The following is a 14,127-nucleotide window of genomic DNA, read 5'->3' on the forward strand; positions in this document are numbered from 1 at the left end:
GCACACACACACACGCACACACACCAATCACACAGTGACGTGCCCTTATTGACCTCGGACAACAACAACAACATCATCATCATCATCATCATCATCACCACCAACAACTAACGTGGGCTTAGTTCAGTGCAAACTTGGACGGGAACACCTGTAACTGAGGAGTGGGGTTTGGCGCTTCTGATCCGGGATCAGTGCTCGGACAAAAACAGGCTGCAGCAGAATCAGTGGAACCAACCATCTCACCGGCATCAAGGTACAGATGGAGGCGAGCATGTGTGCATACACTGCATGAGTTTACACACACACACACACACACACACACACACACACACACACACACACACACTGTACATCTATTTTACTTAGGACTAGGCTAATTGGCATAATACATTTCCTGGCCCCTTACCATAACCTAGACCATCAAAACTAAATGACCTACCCTACACTAAACCTAATTTTAACCCTAACCCTAGAACCAAGGTTTAAAGGGATGGTTCACCCAAAAATTGGTATTTACATTCAAAACGGCTTCATTTACTCCATGTTTTTAGCCTAAATGTTCACTGTTGTCCTCCTCCAGGATATAATGACGCCGTTTCGAGTCAAAATTGAATGTCAGGGCTTACACACACTCTGATGACACCACAGGAGCAGTATGGAGGCATTTTATGTTTTTTTAACATTTGAAGAAGTGGTCACATTTACTTCAGTTGTATTGGATTTGGCTGCGACGTTGTTTACCCATGAAACTCCAAAAGTGTTTTGTGGACTCAAACACTTCACCCACCTCTGTCGACATAGTGGTGAGTAAATGAGTGAATTTTCCCTTTTTTTCTTTCACCCTCAAACATTAAAGGTGGGTCAGAAAGTGAGGCCCGACTGAATGCCCTCACTCTTTACACGGTTGTATCGGCTCAAAATGAATGATAGACTTCAAACACACACACCTCAAAGAGATGCCTTCTGAGACTTCTGAGCTGTAAACAGAGCTCTTTCCTACCACAGCAACAGGAGCAAGCACCTACCTCCATCCTCCTCCCCCTCCTCCTCCTCCTCTCTCTTCATCTTTTAAGTGCATCTCTCTCTCTCTCTCTCCCTCCCTTACTTCTACCCTTATCTCTGCCCTGACACCTAGTCGTTCCAGTAGTCTCATTCTCATTACACCATCCTCCCTCTCTCTCCCTCACATTTTGGGTCCATCTGCCTCCTCCAACTCCACCTCTTCTCACTCTCCCTCTCTCTTCCTTGCATCCTATTTTTGCCACACAGAAGCAGCACCCTCCCTCATTCGCTGTCCCGCACTTGTCTCCGCAGGAGCCACGACCTTCTCCTCATGCCTTAGACAAAACTCTCCACCTCTTGTCTTGTCTTCTTTTAACTCCCCGCCAGCCTGTCCGTCATCCTGGGATCTACAGAGGCAAGCGGAGTGCCGGTGTCGGCCATGAAGCTGGTGAACGGGGGAGGAGGAGGAGGAGGTGGTGGAGGAGGAGGAGGAGGAGTGGGAGGAGGAGGAGGTGGCGAGAAGACTGCCTTTTCCTTTAAGAAGTGCTCTGCTTTCCAGTTTGTCAAGAGGAAGGTGAGTTTAGGTGACACACACACACGCACACACACACACACACACACACACGCACACACACATGCACACACACATGCACACATGCATCAACACACACAGAGGGAGAGGTATATTGGCTGAGAGAGAAGGTGACACAGCCGGAGTGTTCCCTCTCTCTTTCTGTGTGTGTGTCTGTGTGTGTGTGTGCACATGTGCGTGTGTGTGCGCCAGAGATGATGTCATTGTGGAAGCTAAGCTGCACTAACCAGGCACAAGAATCGGCTCCCTTTGTATCTGCCTGTGAATCTGTGTTTACTGTTTCTGTGTGTGTGTGTGTGTGTGTGTGTGTGTGTGTGTGTGTGTGTGTGTGTGCACTTACATTACAAGACCTACAAGTGTCTGTTGTGCAGAAAGCATGACATCATTTTAGTTCAGGATCTACTCAGCACATCCTGCATTATGCTGCATTGCTGTCACAAGGCTCATTTCCTGTGTAATGTTAATGGTTTGCATTAAATGGTTTCCTAGGTTGGTGTGTTTGTGTAATAAATGTGTGTGTGGACTTTTCCAAAACAAAACCACAATGCTTTTAATATCTTTTTACTTTTAATATCAGAATCAGTTTTGCAGTATCTAAACACCCTAGACGATTCTATGGAACAGTTATGAACAAATTATTTGACTCCAGACTTTCTGAACTGTTATAGTGGAATAACACTTTCTTTATTGATCAAATAACATTTCTAACTGCATGCCTTGAGGCTTATTTCTGAACGAGAAACTCATTAAACCTTTAATGACTTACTCGCTTTCCAACATCCCATCAAGAGTGCAGCTAGAAATGTTGTAAAGTGTCAGATAAAGGGTAATTAATGGCTTCCATACTTTTAAATGAGACACCAAAGAGTGAGCAAAGAGGGAGCGGTAAGAGTTGTCTGAGGATGATACACAACAGCCATATGGAGTTTTCACTGCCAGGCACCAAAAAGTTGTTATTAATAATCACTTATTACTTCTCTATAAAGCAATACATCACTAACCAATTGATAAATGTCATTAAATGCACTTTGCAAAGTCTTTCAAGAGTATTGTATGTCTCAATAATACATTCACATGGTTGGTTGAGGAGTTTGGGTTTTTATTGTGTATTCATATGTAAAATACATTGCATTCATTGGAGAAAAAACACATGAACTAGTTTATTAATTTAAAGGAAAATTGATCAGTAAACATTTTGTTAAGGGACATTGAACCATATTTAGCCCTTGGAGAAAAATAAATCAAGTTTGATTAATTTATTGATTGATTTGAGTGATTGCATAAGTAATTCATTAAGTAGAATTGCAAATACAATAGAATCATTTGTAAAAAAAAAAATCACTTTAAAAAATATGTGAAACTATATGTCAGCTTATGCAGCTTTAAAACAATTTAAACAATCCATGACAAAACTTTTTTAAATACTCACATCTAGAAAACCCTACGTCATAGTTTGTTACACTGACTCAGAACATGCAAGCCTTGACAAGCTTCTGCTTCCTTCGATCAGAATAATTTGGCGTCGTTACGTGAGATCGACAGAAAACACAAAATAATATGACTTCAAGGTTTAACAGACAGGAAATGACTAACCCTAACCTCCAGCTGGTAGAGGAGAGGGCGGATTGATGCATTCACTCTCTCATCACTATATATTGCTTAGAAGATATAGCAGAACACACACACACACACACACATATTTAATAAAATAAAGCAGATAATAAATAAAGGGTTTAATTGCACAGGTCCATGCAAACACATTTTCAGCCTTGAGGAGTGAAAATGTTCCAGGATATAAACAAACTGGCAACCACCAACGATCTTTTTTAGTTCGTACTTGATAAATATTTCTTTGCTTCAGGGATGCTGGGTAGATTTTAAAAAAAGTGTGGATGTATCGCCATATGCTGCCGCTCGCAGTATGATTGTCTTCAGTGTGTGTTGTGTCATGTGTGTGTTGTGTTGAGTGTGTGTTGTGTTGAGTGTGTGCGAGTGGTGGTCTCAGATGGCGTACAGCACGGTGTGGATCACTGATGAGTCGCCTGGTGGATATGAGCAGATTGTGAACGCCCACACGCACAAACACTGACACACAAACACACACATGCTCTCCACAGGCACATTCTGTTTTTCTATCTGTCCATCGATCTATCTCACTATTATCCTATTTATCAATCAATCAATAAACCAACCAATCCTACCTACTTATCCATCCATTCCTCCATCCATCCATCCATCCATCCATCCATCCATCCATACTACATATAAATCTGTCTTTTCCTTCACGTTCCTCCCCTGTAAGGAAAAAACACAACAGAACCAGCGCACAGACTTAAATCAGAGTGAATGTATCTGTTCAGTGTTTATTTGTCTCTCTATTTATGTCTAAATAAACCTAATCACATAATGGGGAGCTCTCGGGTCCAGACTGAGCTCTGTATCATACAAATGAGTAAAGGAAACGATGGGAGGAAATATAAAATCAATGGCTCCGCGAGGGCAAGCGCTTGTTTCTGTCTGCGCCTCATTAGAAGACACACTACTGCATAGCTGGATATAAAAAGAAAGCAACAGACCTCCTGAGAGGAAATCACAGACGTAAAGTATGGCTCGTCATTGAATTTGAAAGTGGGTCAAAAGAAAGAAAACACACTGTTGCTGCTGTGAGCTCAGTGTGACTTGTGTTTTCGTGCAGGAGTTGGGTAAGTTTCAAGCTTTAGGTGATGCCTGTCATTAGTGTTATTGCTGGGCTGACATGATGAACAAGCTGCATGACGGCACACTGTTTGATCCATGAGATAATGAAACCAGATTTCTCCCACTTTTAATCGAATGATAAATAACAGGAGGAAAAGTCGTCTAATTGGATGATACGTCAGTCACACATTTACTCAGTGCATGTTCTATGCGAGGAAATGTGTGGAGGTATTGCGGTTTTATTTTAGGTGTATGTCACTGAACCAATGTGCTGATGTGTTGTCGACAGTGACTGGTTTGTTTTTGTTTTGAGCTGTTGGAGCATTTTTACAAGTGTGCTTTTCTTTAGCCGGGACAGGCCTTGACTTGTTGTCAGGCTGCCCTTCCATTCAGGCAGTTAATCTCAGTGTGCGTGTGTGTGCATGTGTGTTCTTGTACTTTTATCTCTGTGAGGACAAAATTGATTCTTAGGGAGTTCAGACATTTTGGGAAAGTGAGGACGTCAAAGGGTTGCTTGAGGGTTAAGACTTGCTTTTAGGTTCAGGGTTAGAATCAGTTAAGAGGGTTTAGGGTTTAGGGTTAGGGCTTAGATTAGCTTTGGTTCTTATAAGAATTCTCTCAACCTCCACAGCCTCTCCCCTGGCTTGCAAAAAAAGAGGCTTGTTAATATGACGGTTTATAATAAATAACATTAATAATGAATAATAACATGCCAAATAAACAATGAATAGAAGACAGCTGCACAAACCTGTTTGTGTGTCTCCAGTCTCACCACTTCTCCCTTGTCTATTTCCAACACACACACACACACACACACACACACACACACACACACACACACACACACACACACACACACACACACACACACACTGTGTTTTACTGTTTGTGGCAGTAGGGAGTGACCGCTGTGTCTTAGTCACTGCAGAAGTGTTGTGCGTACAGTTTGAATGTGCTCTGCATGCATCAACTTGCGTGTGTGGGTGATATTACACCATTAAATACAATGTCTCACTCAGTGTTATTGCCTTATGGCTGCATAATGGGAACATCTGCTACAGCAACAACATCGTTGAAGGGTTTAGTTTGTGATCATTTATCATCATAGTACAGATATAGATTGCTCTCCCTGCTCTCTGCACCAGTTTCTAGCAGAAGTGTTGTTGACATTAAAGTAAGTCAAAGGGTAATACTTCACAGGTTCTTACATCAGATGAGATAATACAGACTTTGCTTTCAGTGTTGAAGGTGCCATCAGCGTTTGATTGTGTCATCAGCATATGCAACAAGTGTGTGTGCGGATATTGTGTGTCATTCTGTGCGTGTTCCCCCTCGGCTTCATGTGTTCAAAGTGTGGCAGAACAGAGTGTGTGGCTCTTTGAAGTGCACGACTGTATGTGTGTGTGCGTGTGCCCCACTTAAACTGACAGGTAATTAGGAATAACAGAAAATCCTCCTGCTTCTCAGATCAAAGGTTGCAGATGGCAGGGCTGACGGTCTACTGTGTGTGTGTGTGTTTGTGTTTGCGGAGCACCTGTGTGAGTACACATGAATAAAGAAAAACCAATCAAATCTTTTCACTTTAAAGATATTTTTTGCATCACAATGACATGACTCTTCTCTCCCGTGCAGGTACGAAGATGGATGCGGAACCCCAAGGTGAGCGTGGAGAAGGCCCAGGGGAAAGGCCTCTTCTACCCCTGTCCGAAGTGTCCACTGGCCGAGGACCTGTGGTACACGCACATCCCCTCGCCGTACGGCTGCTGTCACTACGCCGGACTGCAGGGTGGTCAGTACTATCACCATGAGCCGTGCTCTCCGTGCCCTGCCAGTGGCCAAACCAGCGGCCATGACAAGAGCAAGGGCTGCAAGGTAAAAAGACAAACCGACAGAGGGTGTGTGTGTGTCGATGAATGTACTTGTGTTACTATCCTTTCATTAAGTCACACTCTAACCAGTGGCACACAAGCAACTGCCTGTACCTAATGAGTATCATTTGTCATCTCCATCACACACACAGCTGTAAGAATAATAATGCTCAAGCTTTATTTAAAGGACGATTACAATTTAATGAATATGCAACTTATTTTCATCGTCTGGCCCTAATTTCTACTGTATCAGTCAAAACAACAAATTTAATTTACTGAATCTACAACGATAATGAAGCAAAATCAAAAACAAAAATAATATCTACTTGAAGTGTTTGAAGGGACAAAGGGTTTCTCAGCAATAGGGGTATTGGGGGGGGGGGGGGGGGGGCCCACATGAATTCCCCTGAGTCCTATGTTATGATGTCTCCTCATTATTTCCGATGCCTAGAAATGCAAAATGATCAACATCCACAAGAACAAAAGCGAAGACTAAAATCATCTGGAGAAATAAATAATGAAATAAATACAATTTTGTGCAGCTTAATGTTTTCCTATCCAATGAATCCTCACCCCAGGGATCTCAGATTTCATTCTGACAGTGAAAAATCCTGGATCCACCCTTTTAATCACATCCACTCCGAATCTAATCGGTTCTTTTCCTGTCCCAAGTAAATTAGGTACAAACAGGACTCCATAGACACTGCTGCTGTTCTGCCTTTAAGCCCAACCACACTGTTGTTGCGTAACATAAATGTTAAAGCCACTGGGGCGGGTTTATTTTTGTTTTTTTCTCCTTGTTGCTGCTGCTGCTCACCATGAGCTGGTGTTTTTGAAATTAGGGACGGAGGCAGATCGTCAGCGGAGAATTCTAAAGTTTGTATTCAAAATTAAACATAACAAAGAAAGAAAGATAACAAAAGAGCCTGAAAGGAATATAGAGCTGTCACACACACACACACACATACACACACACACACACACACACACACACACACACACACACACGCTAGAGTCTAATGCTGCAGGTGTCCAAGTTGTCCTTGGTTATGCAACTGCAAACACAATAGCTATCCCACTCCTTATCAATCATCACACCCATCAGTTGGGTTCCCCTCTCGTGTGTGTGTGTGTGTGTGTTTCCTCACATCCCAATCTACCAGCCCGACGAAACAATGCCACAGGGTATACACTGTGTGATTGTATGTGTGTGTGTGTACTGAGGTGTGTATGGATATAAAACAGGGATGTGTCACTCTGTTTTCTCCCCTGCAGCCTTGTAGTTTTTCTTCCATGTTTTTTCACTTTGCTCTGTCTTTCTTCCTGGCTGCTCCGCCTCGCTCTATCTCTCCATCAGTTCCACCTCCTGCCCTCTCAACCAATAGATCTGTCACTAATGTCTCAGTGGGGACAACCAGTGTGTGTGTGTGTGTGTGTGTGTGTGTGATGAATTAATGGCCATTGTGGTGCGGTGGGAGCAGGCTGACGGGTTAAAGAGGAGGGGGCTCAGCGGTGAGTCACAGCTGGTTTTCACTGCAGAGTGTGCGTGAGTGTAAATACAAATCCAATGAGGAGTTAAACAGGCTTGACCTACGGTAGCTTACTCATATCTCTTATGTTTTGTGAACCATGGCTCCATGAATGATTAAAATGGAAACTTACAACACAGCGACAGCAACATGGACCGAAACACATTCCTCCCATGTTTGATTTTATGTGGCGTTGCTAAATACTCCATGACAAAGTTCAGCGCCCGGATGTCATGTTCCGCAGTGTTCCCCCCTACACAAAGTGCTGAAGCATATCTCGGCACACTCCAAACACTTCACAGCTCTCAACGCTGGTTTGTCAAACAGACTTGACACTTGTTCGACAAATGGATCAGCCACAGTAACATTTTCCCTCGCAGTGCACGCCGAAGGAGCCGCTCTGTCACCGGGGAGGCCTCCCACGACCTTAGTCAAATGCAAATGAGCAACGCTTGAAACTGTGATATTTGTCAGCCACGTCAAAGTGAAGCGCATCAGTCGCTGTCATGAAAGTGTCTTGGACTTGCAAGTGGCGGGGATGATGCTGTCACGTTCTTGAGGAGGGGGAAATGAAGAAGACGTCAGATCATGACAGACAGTATCAGATGCTGAAAGCTCTGGGGACATTTGTCCCAGTCTCATATGTTGCTCTGTATTCCTTCCTTTTTTCACTGTTCGTTAAAGAGCTATGTCATCTTACCTTAAGCGCCCCGTGTTGTTGAGCATTCAGCTTTGTTCTGCTCTCTGTAGGTTTCCCGCATTACACTTGCAGCGAGCAAAGGCTTTTGTTCAAGAAACTGTTAATCTGTACTTGGCAGCGAAACGTTGTTGCAGTTGCTCGCTGCCAGAGGAGCTGCATCGGAACTGAAATTAAAGTTTTCCCTGAGAGGCACGCCATGCATAAAATATGAACTCGGCAATACTTGAATTAATATAAGGACATTTGCTCAACCCTCCTGCACACTTGAGTGTTGTCCTCCTTCCAAAAAGTCCTTGACAGATTGCCCTCCTCCTCCTCCACCTCCTCTGCTGCCGCTGCCTTATTAAAAATCTATCACAGCTCCTCTTCTTTTAGCTTAGCCTTGACCCAGCGCTTTGCACAGCCTTCACCTCGCTGCCACTTTCGATAACTCTATCAGAGCCACAGCTAAATCCAGGCCTGTATTTGCCAAGCTTTATGGCACTGATCATTACATTATGAAATCGGTGTATTCCATTTATGACACCTGCATTTTTTGGTTTTAATCCTTCGGGGTGATAATTACAGAGGAAATAAGGAAACAGGAGGAGTGGTCTTCAATGAGTTTAGGTGGAAAGGCCAGGAGAAAATATAATTTAAAACATAACGGCTGGAGATGAGAAATGAGGGATTGATAGAGCTGAGGGGGGAGAGACATAAATAGAGGGAACAGCATCAGGGTGTGGATTGGGAGAGAGAGAGAGATGAGAAGAGCTGAGAGGACAGTTTTATTAGAAGATAGTGGAGATGAGGTGAGAGCATCTACCCCCCCCCCCCCCCCCCCCCCCCCCTCCAGCTGAGCATGGCCAGAAATCAAAAGCATATAAATCCTCCTGATAAGGACGTCCTGTACTGTGCCATGTACACAGGGTCAGATACCCTACCACACACACACACACACACACACACACACACACACACACACACACACACGTATGGCTGATGCAAACATAAACTCTCCACTAATCTCACACATCAAGCCTGTTCTGTTCTACTTAATCAAAGGAACATTAACTTTTGCTGACTGCCACTTGTATATATCTATGTCGTCATAGTTTTTTCTGGACCTTTATTACACCAGTGTAATTATTTTGTACTCACATGGCAGTAACAAAATACCAACTGGAGCTAAAAATGGTGCAAAAATGACAGCTTTATTTTTCAGCCCACCCACACACTCCTCACTTCACATTTGTTGTTTCACCACATGCAGAGTGCGGAGCAGTGTGGCAGACTTGCAGCTTTCTTCCCCAAGATATCCAAAGAGTGTCATGGGTCACTGTTTCTAAGAAGTTACTGCACAAATGCGTTAAATACCAAACAAGATGAAAAGTTTTACAGTTTTCGCTGTTACTCGCCTTTTCCCCCCTTTTACTCCCACCACTACGGAGGGCACACACAGACCAAACACAAATAAAAAAGTAAATCAAGTATGTACAGTATCTACAATTAAACTGTGAAGCTCCGAAGCACAAGAAGGAAGATTTCTCACACAGTTTTACTGCCATGTCCTGAGGGCTTTCTGTAGGTAGAGACATTATTCAAAAATAACACAGAAATTACATGTAATTTATATACCTAACAGATATATAAACATCCTTCATTCCAAGATTAGTGTACAGCTAAGTGCCCCAGACAAGATAATAAAGTTGTTTTTATTAAAAATAACTTACAACCATGTAATATCAGACTTGTCTGAGGTGCTTAAGCTGTGAATAAGCATCTGCACACTCAAATCTGTGTAAATATCTAAATTGGGAAGCTTTTTGTCAGAGACCTCATTTAACGCTTTAATATACGTGGATAACTCGGAGAATATCAAACCCCAACACTGTCGGTAGCAGCCCATCAGGCAAAACTGAGGTAACTACCCTCCACCCCCACATTAAAAAAGTTTATTTTGTGTAACTTGTTATTGTTATTTGTCTTATTTTGGTTTGGGGGCTACTCCCACTCTCAGTTTTATGATTACACCCATAATTTAATGGTTTGGAGGACGTAAACAGGAAGTTTACAGCAGGTCCTGTCTGGACACAGACATCTCATATGGGATTACTTTGACACTGATAACCTCCAGAGGTCTAAAACACACTGAATCAAAACGTTTGTTTCCTCTGTCACGTCAGATTTGAATGAGTTGGGAGTCAGAGAGGGAGTGGAGGCGATTTTGACGCACATTTCGTTAATGGGCCAGTGAGGGAGGTGTGTGTTTCACAAGCTTTACTGAAACTCCAGTTAACTGACCATGTTGATGTGCTAAATAACCACCAAACTACAATTATTAACTTCTTGATGTCAGAAGAACACCCGTGTGCACCTGTTCTTTTCAGGCAGCATATTTGCCTAAAGGTTTTCTTTCTGACCCCTCTCAGCTCTTCATAGATTAAAAAGTAAATGATAAATGACTTATTTTAATAATGCTGTCAAGAAAGTTAACCATAAACACACAGTTATCCCAAACTCCTAAACCCTGACACTAAAACACACCTATCCCTTACCTGCTGTGATATTCATCACATAACTCCCTTTTTCTTTATCTTTTATCCTGGAATATGGAACCAGTAAGTTATATCATATAAGCTCACAGCCATTACATAAGTTGCTTACAGGCATTATCCCAGTTCCTTGTAGTCTGCTCTGAGTGTAGATCAGGTGATAGGGTTAATCAGTCAGTGTTTTCTGTATTAGTTTAAACACCAACTTTCACTGCCCTCTCTGGTTCTATTTGTGTTTCCTGAGAAAAAGGAAGACAGGAAGTGAATCAGAGAAGACGATGAGTGAAGCAATCCAAAGAGATGGGAGAAGCCAAGCGTGTCCAAGAAGAACAATGATTTTTATTTACTCCCCCTGCAGCCTGCGAGATGTGGCCGACTATTGATTAGATCTCAGCTCAAAGGAGTGGCACGAAAAACTGCCTCTGAATTCTTGGGAAATTAGTTTGGATGCAGAAAATAACCTCATCTCGTTAATGTTTTGTCCAAGTCAGCAGCGAGTGAAAGCGTGATCAAACCGCACCTTTGTACAGACAGTAAAAGAGGCAGCAGCTCGGCTGATCAGTGGGTCAGTAGTGTTTTAAACACGTCTCTTGAGTTGGCTGTCCGAAGAGAGAGAACACGAGGAGACGACCTGTCTGTCCAAGTTGGTGAAGGGGTGGTGTTGTTCAGCTAATGTCACTCAATGATCCCTTCAAATGAGATTTCAAGACCATCTCTAATACAAAACACAGAACTGTGAAACGTTGGCAGAGAGATAGTGGCATGAGGTCTAATGAGGGGGTTTAAAACAATGGTGTTGTTGCAGTCTCCTGGAGAAAGCAGATTATAGATTTGAAAGCGGTTCTCACAAAATTGTTGTTGCCGTGGATCAGCCATTCTTGTGGAGGGTTGGGTCTAAAGCATTTGTTTGCTTTGCTTACCCTGTTGCAATACACCTGAGTAGAAATGCCCACACCTTAATACAATAATTTAGCTGTCAACATTGTGTTCTTATAAAATACTTCCTACTTGGTGCATCAGGTTTTCTCTGCATTCTGCTGTAGGAATTAATGGACTTTGGCTCCTCCAAACTTTGACCCCTGATGTCATCTTATCTGACTGATGTCTTCTGAGGAGCAGTAGATCTCAGAGAGTTCAACTCTTGATGGAACTAATGGTTAATGACTTGTGTGTCAGGGTCAAAGATTGTGCCGTGTTACCGGTGAGGTTTTCGAGGCAAGGCCGCCAAAATCTGGACCTCAGACGTCTCCCACATGGATTGTTTAAGTCTGTTGAACACTAGAGCAAAACATATCAGTCAATGGTTTTCAACGAATAGTTAGGTCACTATTGGGGAAACGTATTTCTTAATAGGGACATTTATTGCAACAACACAAATTGCAGTCAACAAAATAGTTGGAGAATACTTGCTAAACATGTAGCAAAGCCTTCAGCTGTATCTCCCATGAATTGCAATAATGTCAAAACGGTTTTTTAGTCACTACTGGAAATACAACAGAATTAAAAGGAACCACCTACAAGATCCAATTATACAAAGAGTTACACAGAGCGCACAGGCAGCCAAAATCCCTTCCCAGGCTTGTCATGCATACTGTAGCAATACCAGGGAGAAATACCTCTCGCTCTTAACGTCTGTTTGTGCTCATTTGAACCACTCAGTTAATTGTCTTGAAATGTTCTTCTCTCTTTGTTGAAGGCCTCAGCAGGTGTTTACATTCTCTCCATGTAGATGTCAGAATATCCTTCAGTTTCTGTGCTTGGCAGTGAAACTGGAGAGCTTTGTGTTGAAACCAGTTTGTATCACTTTCTTCAATCGTCAATCTTCTCTCATATCCTTTGCAATATTGACATTTTCCTGTCATCTACTTTTTTTCCTCTTTATTGATTCGACCTTTCTCTGATTTAACATATTTACATGAGGGAACTCTCCTCTGGTCTGGGAAGCAGATCTAAGCTACCACTGTTTAACATAAATTTAGCAATGGAAAACTGCTAATCCTTTAGCTATGCTATTGTTTTGAAGCCAAGTGCTCTGGCAGTGGAAGAATGTGGTTTGGAGTAATACACTTGGAATTGCTTCTCTTTCATGATCTCTCCTCTCTGCTCACAGTCGATACTGTCTACGTATACATCCCATAACGCCACAGTGCCTTTGTTTCAAAATTGTTTCTGCAGGATTACACAGGTTCTTTCTTCTGCCAGAAATTTCTCAGATTATTTATCGTTATGCGGATGTGTGAATTAGCTGTAAGAAACCAGAGGAGAGCGGAGGAGGGAAAAGTAAGGCAGGGTTTTTTTATGTGATGATAAAAACCATCCTGAATTATTTGTGTTGGAGATAGAGAAGGCCTTTGAGGTACATGTCTGCATGGCAGTCCACTGAAATGTAAGTTTTTTTGAGGAATTCATTTCTTTTTCAATTATTTCAGAATTCAAAGCAAGAGCGATAGAAGAAACAGGTTAAACATTAAAGAAACATTAAGAATGATAATTTTGACACAAGAGACTATTCTGATTTTCTTTTACTTGTTGAAATATTAGCTAAGTTATATTAACTGATATAAAATAGACAATAACACAGGGTATATTTAGTGTATAATCAGTGACTTCCAAGCTCTCTCTCTCTCTCTCTCTCATCCTCCCTTCCAAGTCTCATTCTGAGGGAATTTGGGAATTATTGTTGCTCTAATCTACCCTGAGAATCCGGCAAATCCCATCTTCCATCTTGATGTTCCTGAGCTAAAGCCAAAACATTTGAAACTGCTGCACCACAGGTCGAGGCTCAGCAGACTCTGCAGTGCATATACTCGTCTGTTGAAACTGCTTTGTGCATTGTGGTTCTCAGGCTTATAGCACACACTTGACAACTGAGCTTTAAGCTGACCTGATCTGCTTCCACATGGATAATATGCTTACTCACAATAAGCACAACAACAAGCTACTGTGGTTGAGCTTTGTCACTACACACTGCATTCTGTGGTACTGTAAAGAGGCTCAGAGCCGTCGGTTTTACTGGATTCCATTTCCAGTAACATAATAGAGACATAATGTGGTCACAAAAACTTTGAAAGAACATGAACAAGCTACAATTTAGCAACAAAACAGGGAAATGATCATAACATTCATAAGAAATGTGTAAAATCAGTGTTTTAGGATGTGGTGAGACAAGTATAACTGTTAATTGTAGAAATATATCAATTTGGTT

The 14,127-nt window shown here is 42.3% G+C and overlaps 1 protein-coding gene across 1 annotated transcript in view; it reads left to right on the forward strand.

Annotated features, from left to right (window-relative positions):
* Positions 1-1,426: 1,426 nt before the first annotated feature.
* sgk1 (serum/glucocorticoid regulated kinase 1) overlaps positions 1,427-14,127 on the forward strand; it is a 33,799-nt gene continuing 21,098 nt past the window's right edge. Inside the window, exons 1-2 of the mRNA XM_069514601.1 lie at positions 1,427-1,576; positions 5,924-6,163. Coding sequence (XP_069370702.1) covers positions 1,442-1,576; positions 5,924-6,163 — 375 coding nt within the window. The 5' untranslated portion in view covers positions 1,427-1,441. The remainder of the gene's footprint in view (positions 1,577-5,923; positions 6,164-14,127) is intronic.

The sequence above is a fragment of the Paralichthys olivaceus genome, chromosome 19 (genome assembly GCF_024713975.1).
Source record: "Paralichthys olivaceus isolate ysfri-2021 chromosome 19, ASM2471397v2, whole genome shotgun sequence".
Classification (NCBI taxonomy): Eukaryota; Metazoa; Chordata; class Actinopteri; order Pleuronectiformes; family Paralichthyidae; genus Paralichthys; species Paralichthys olivaceus.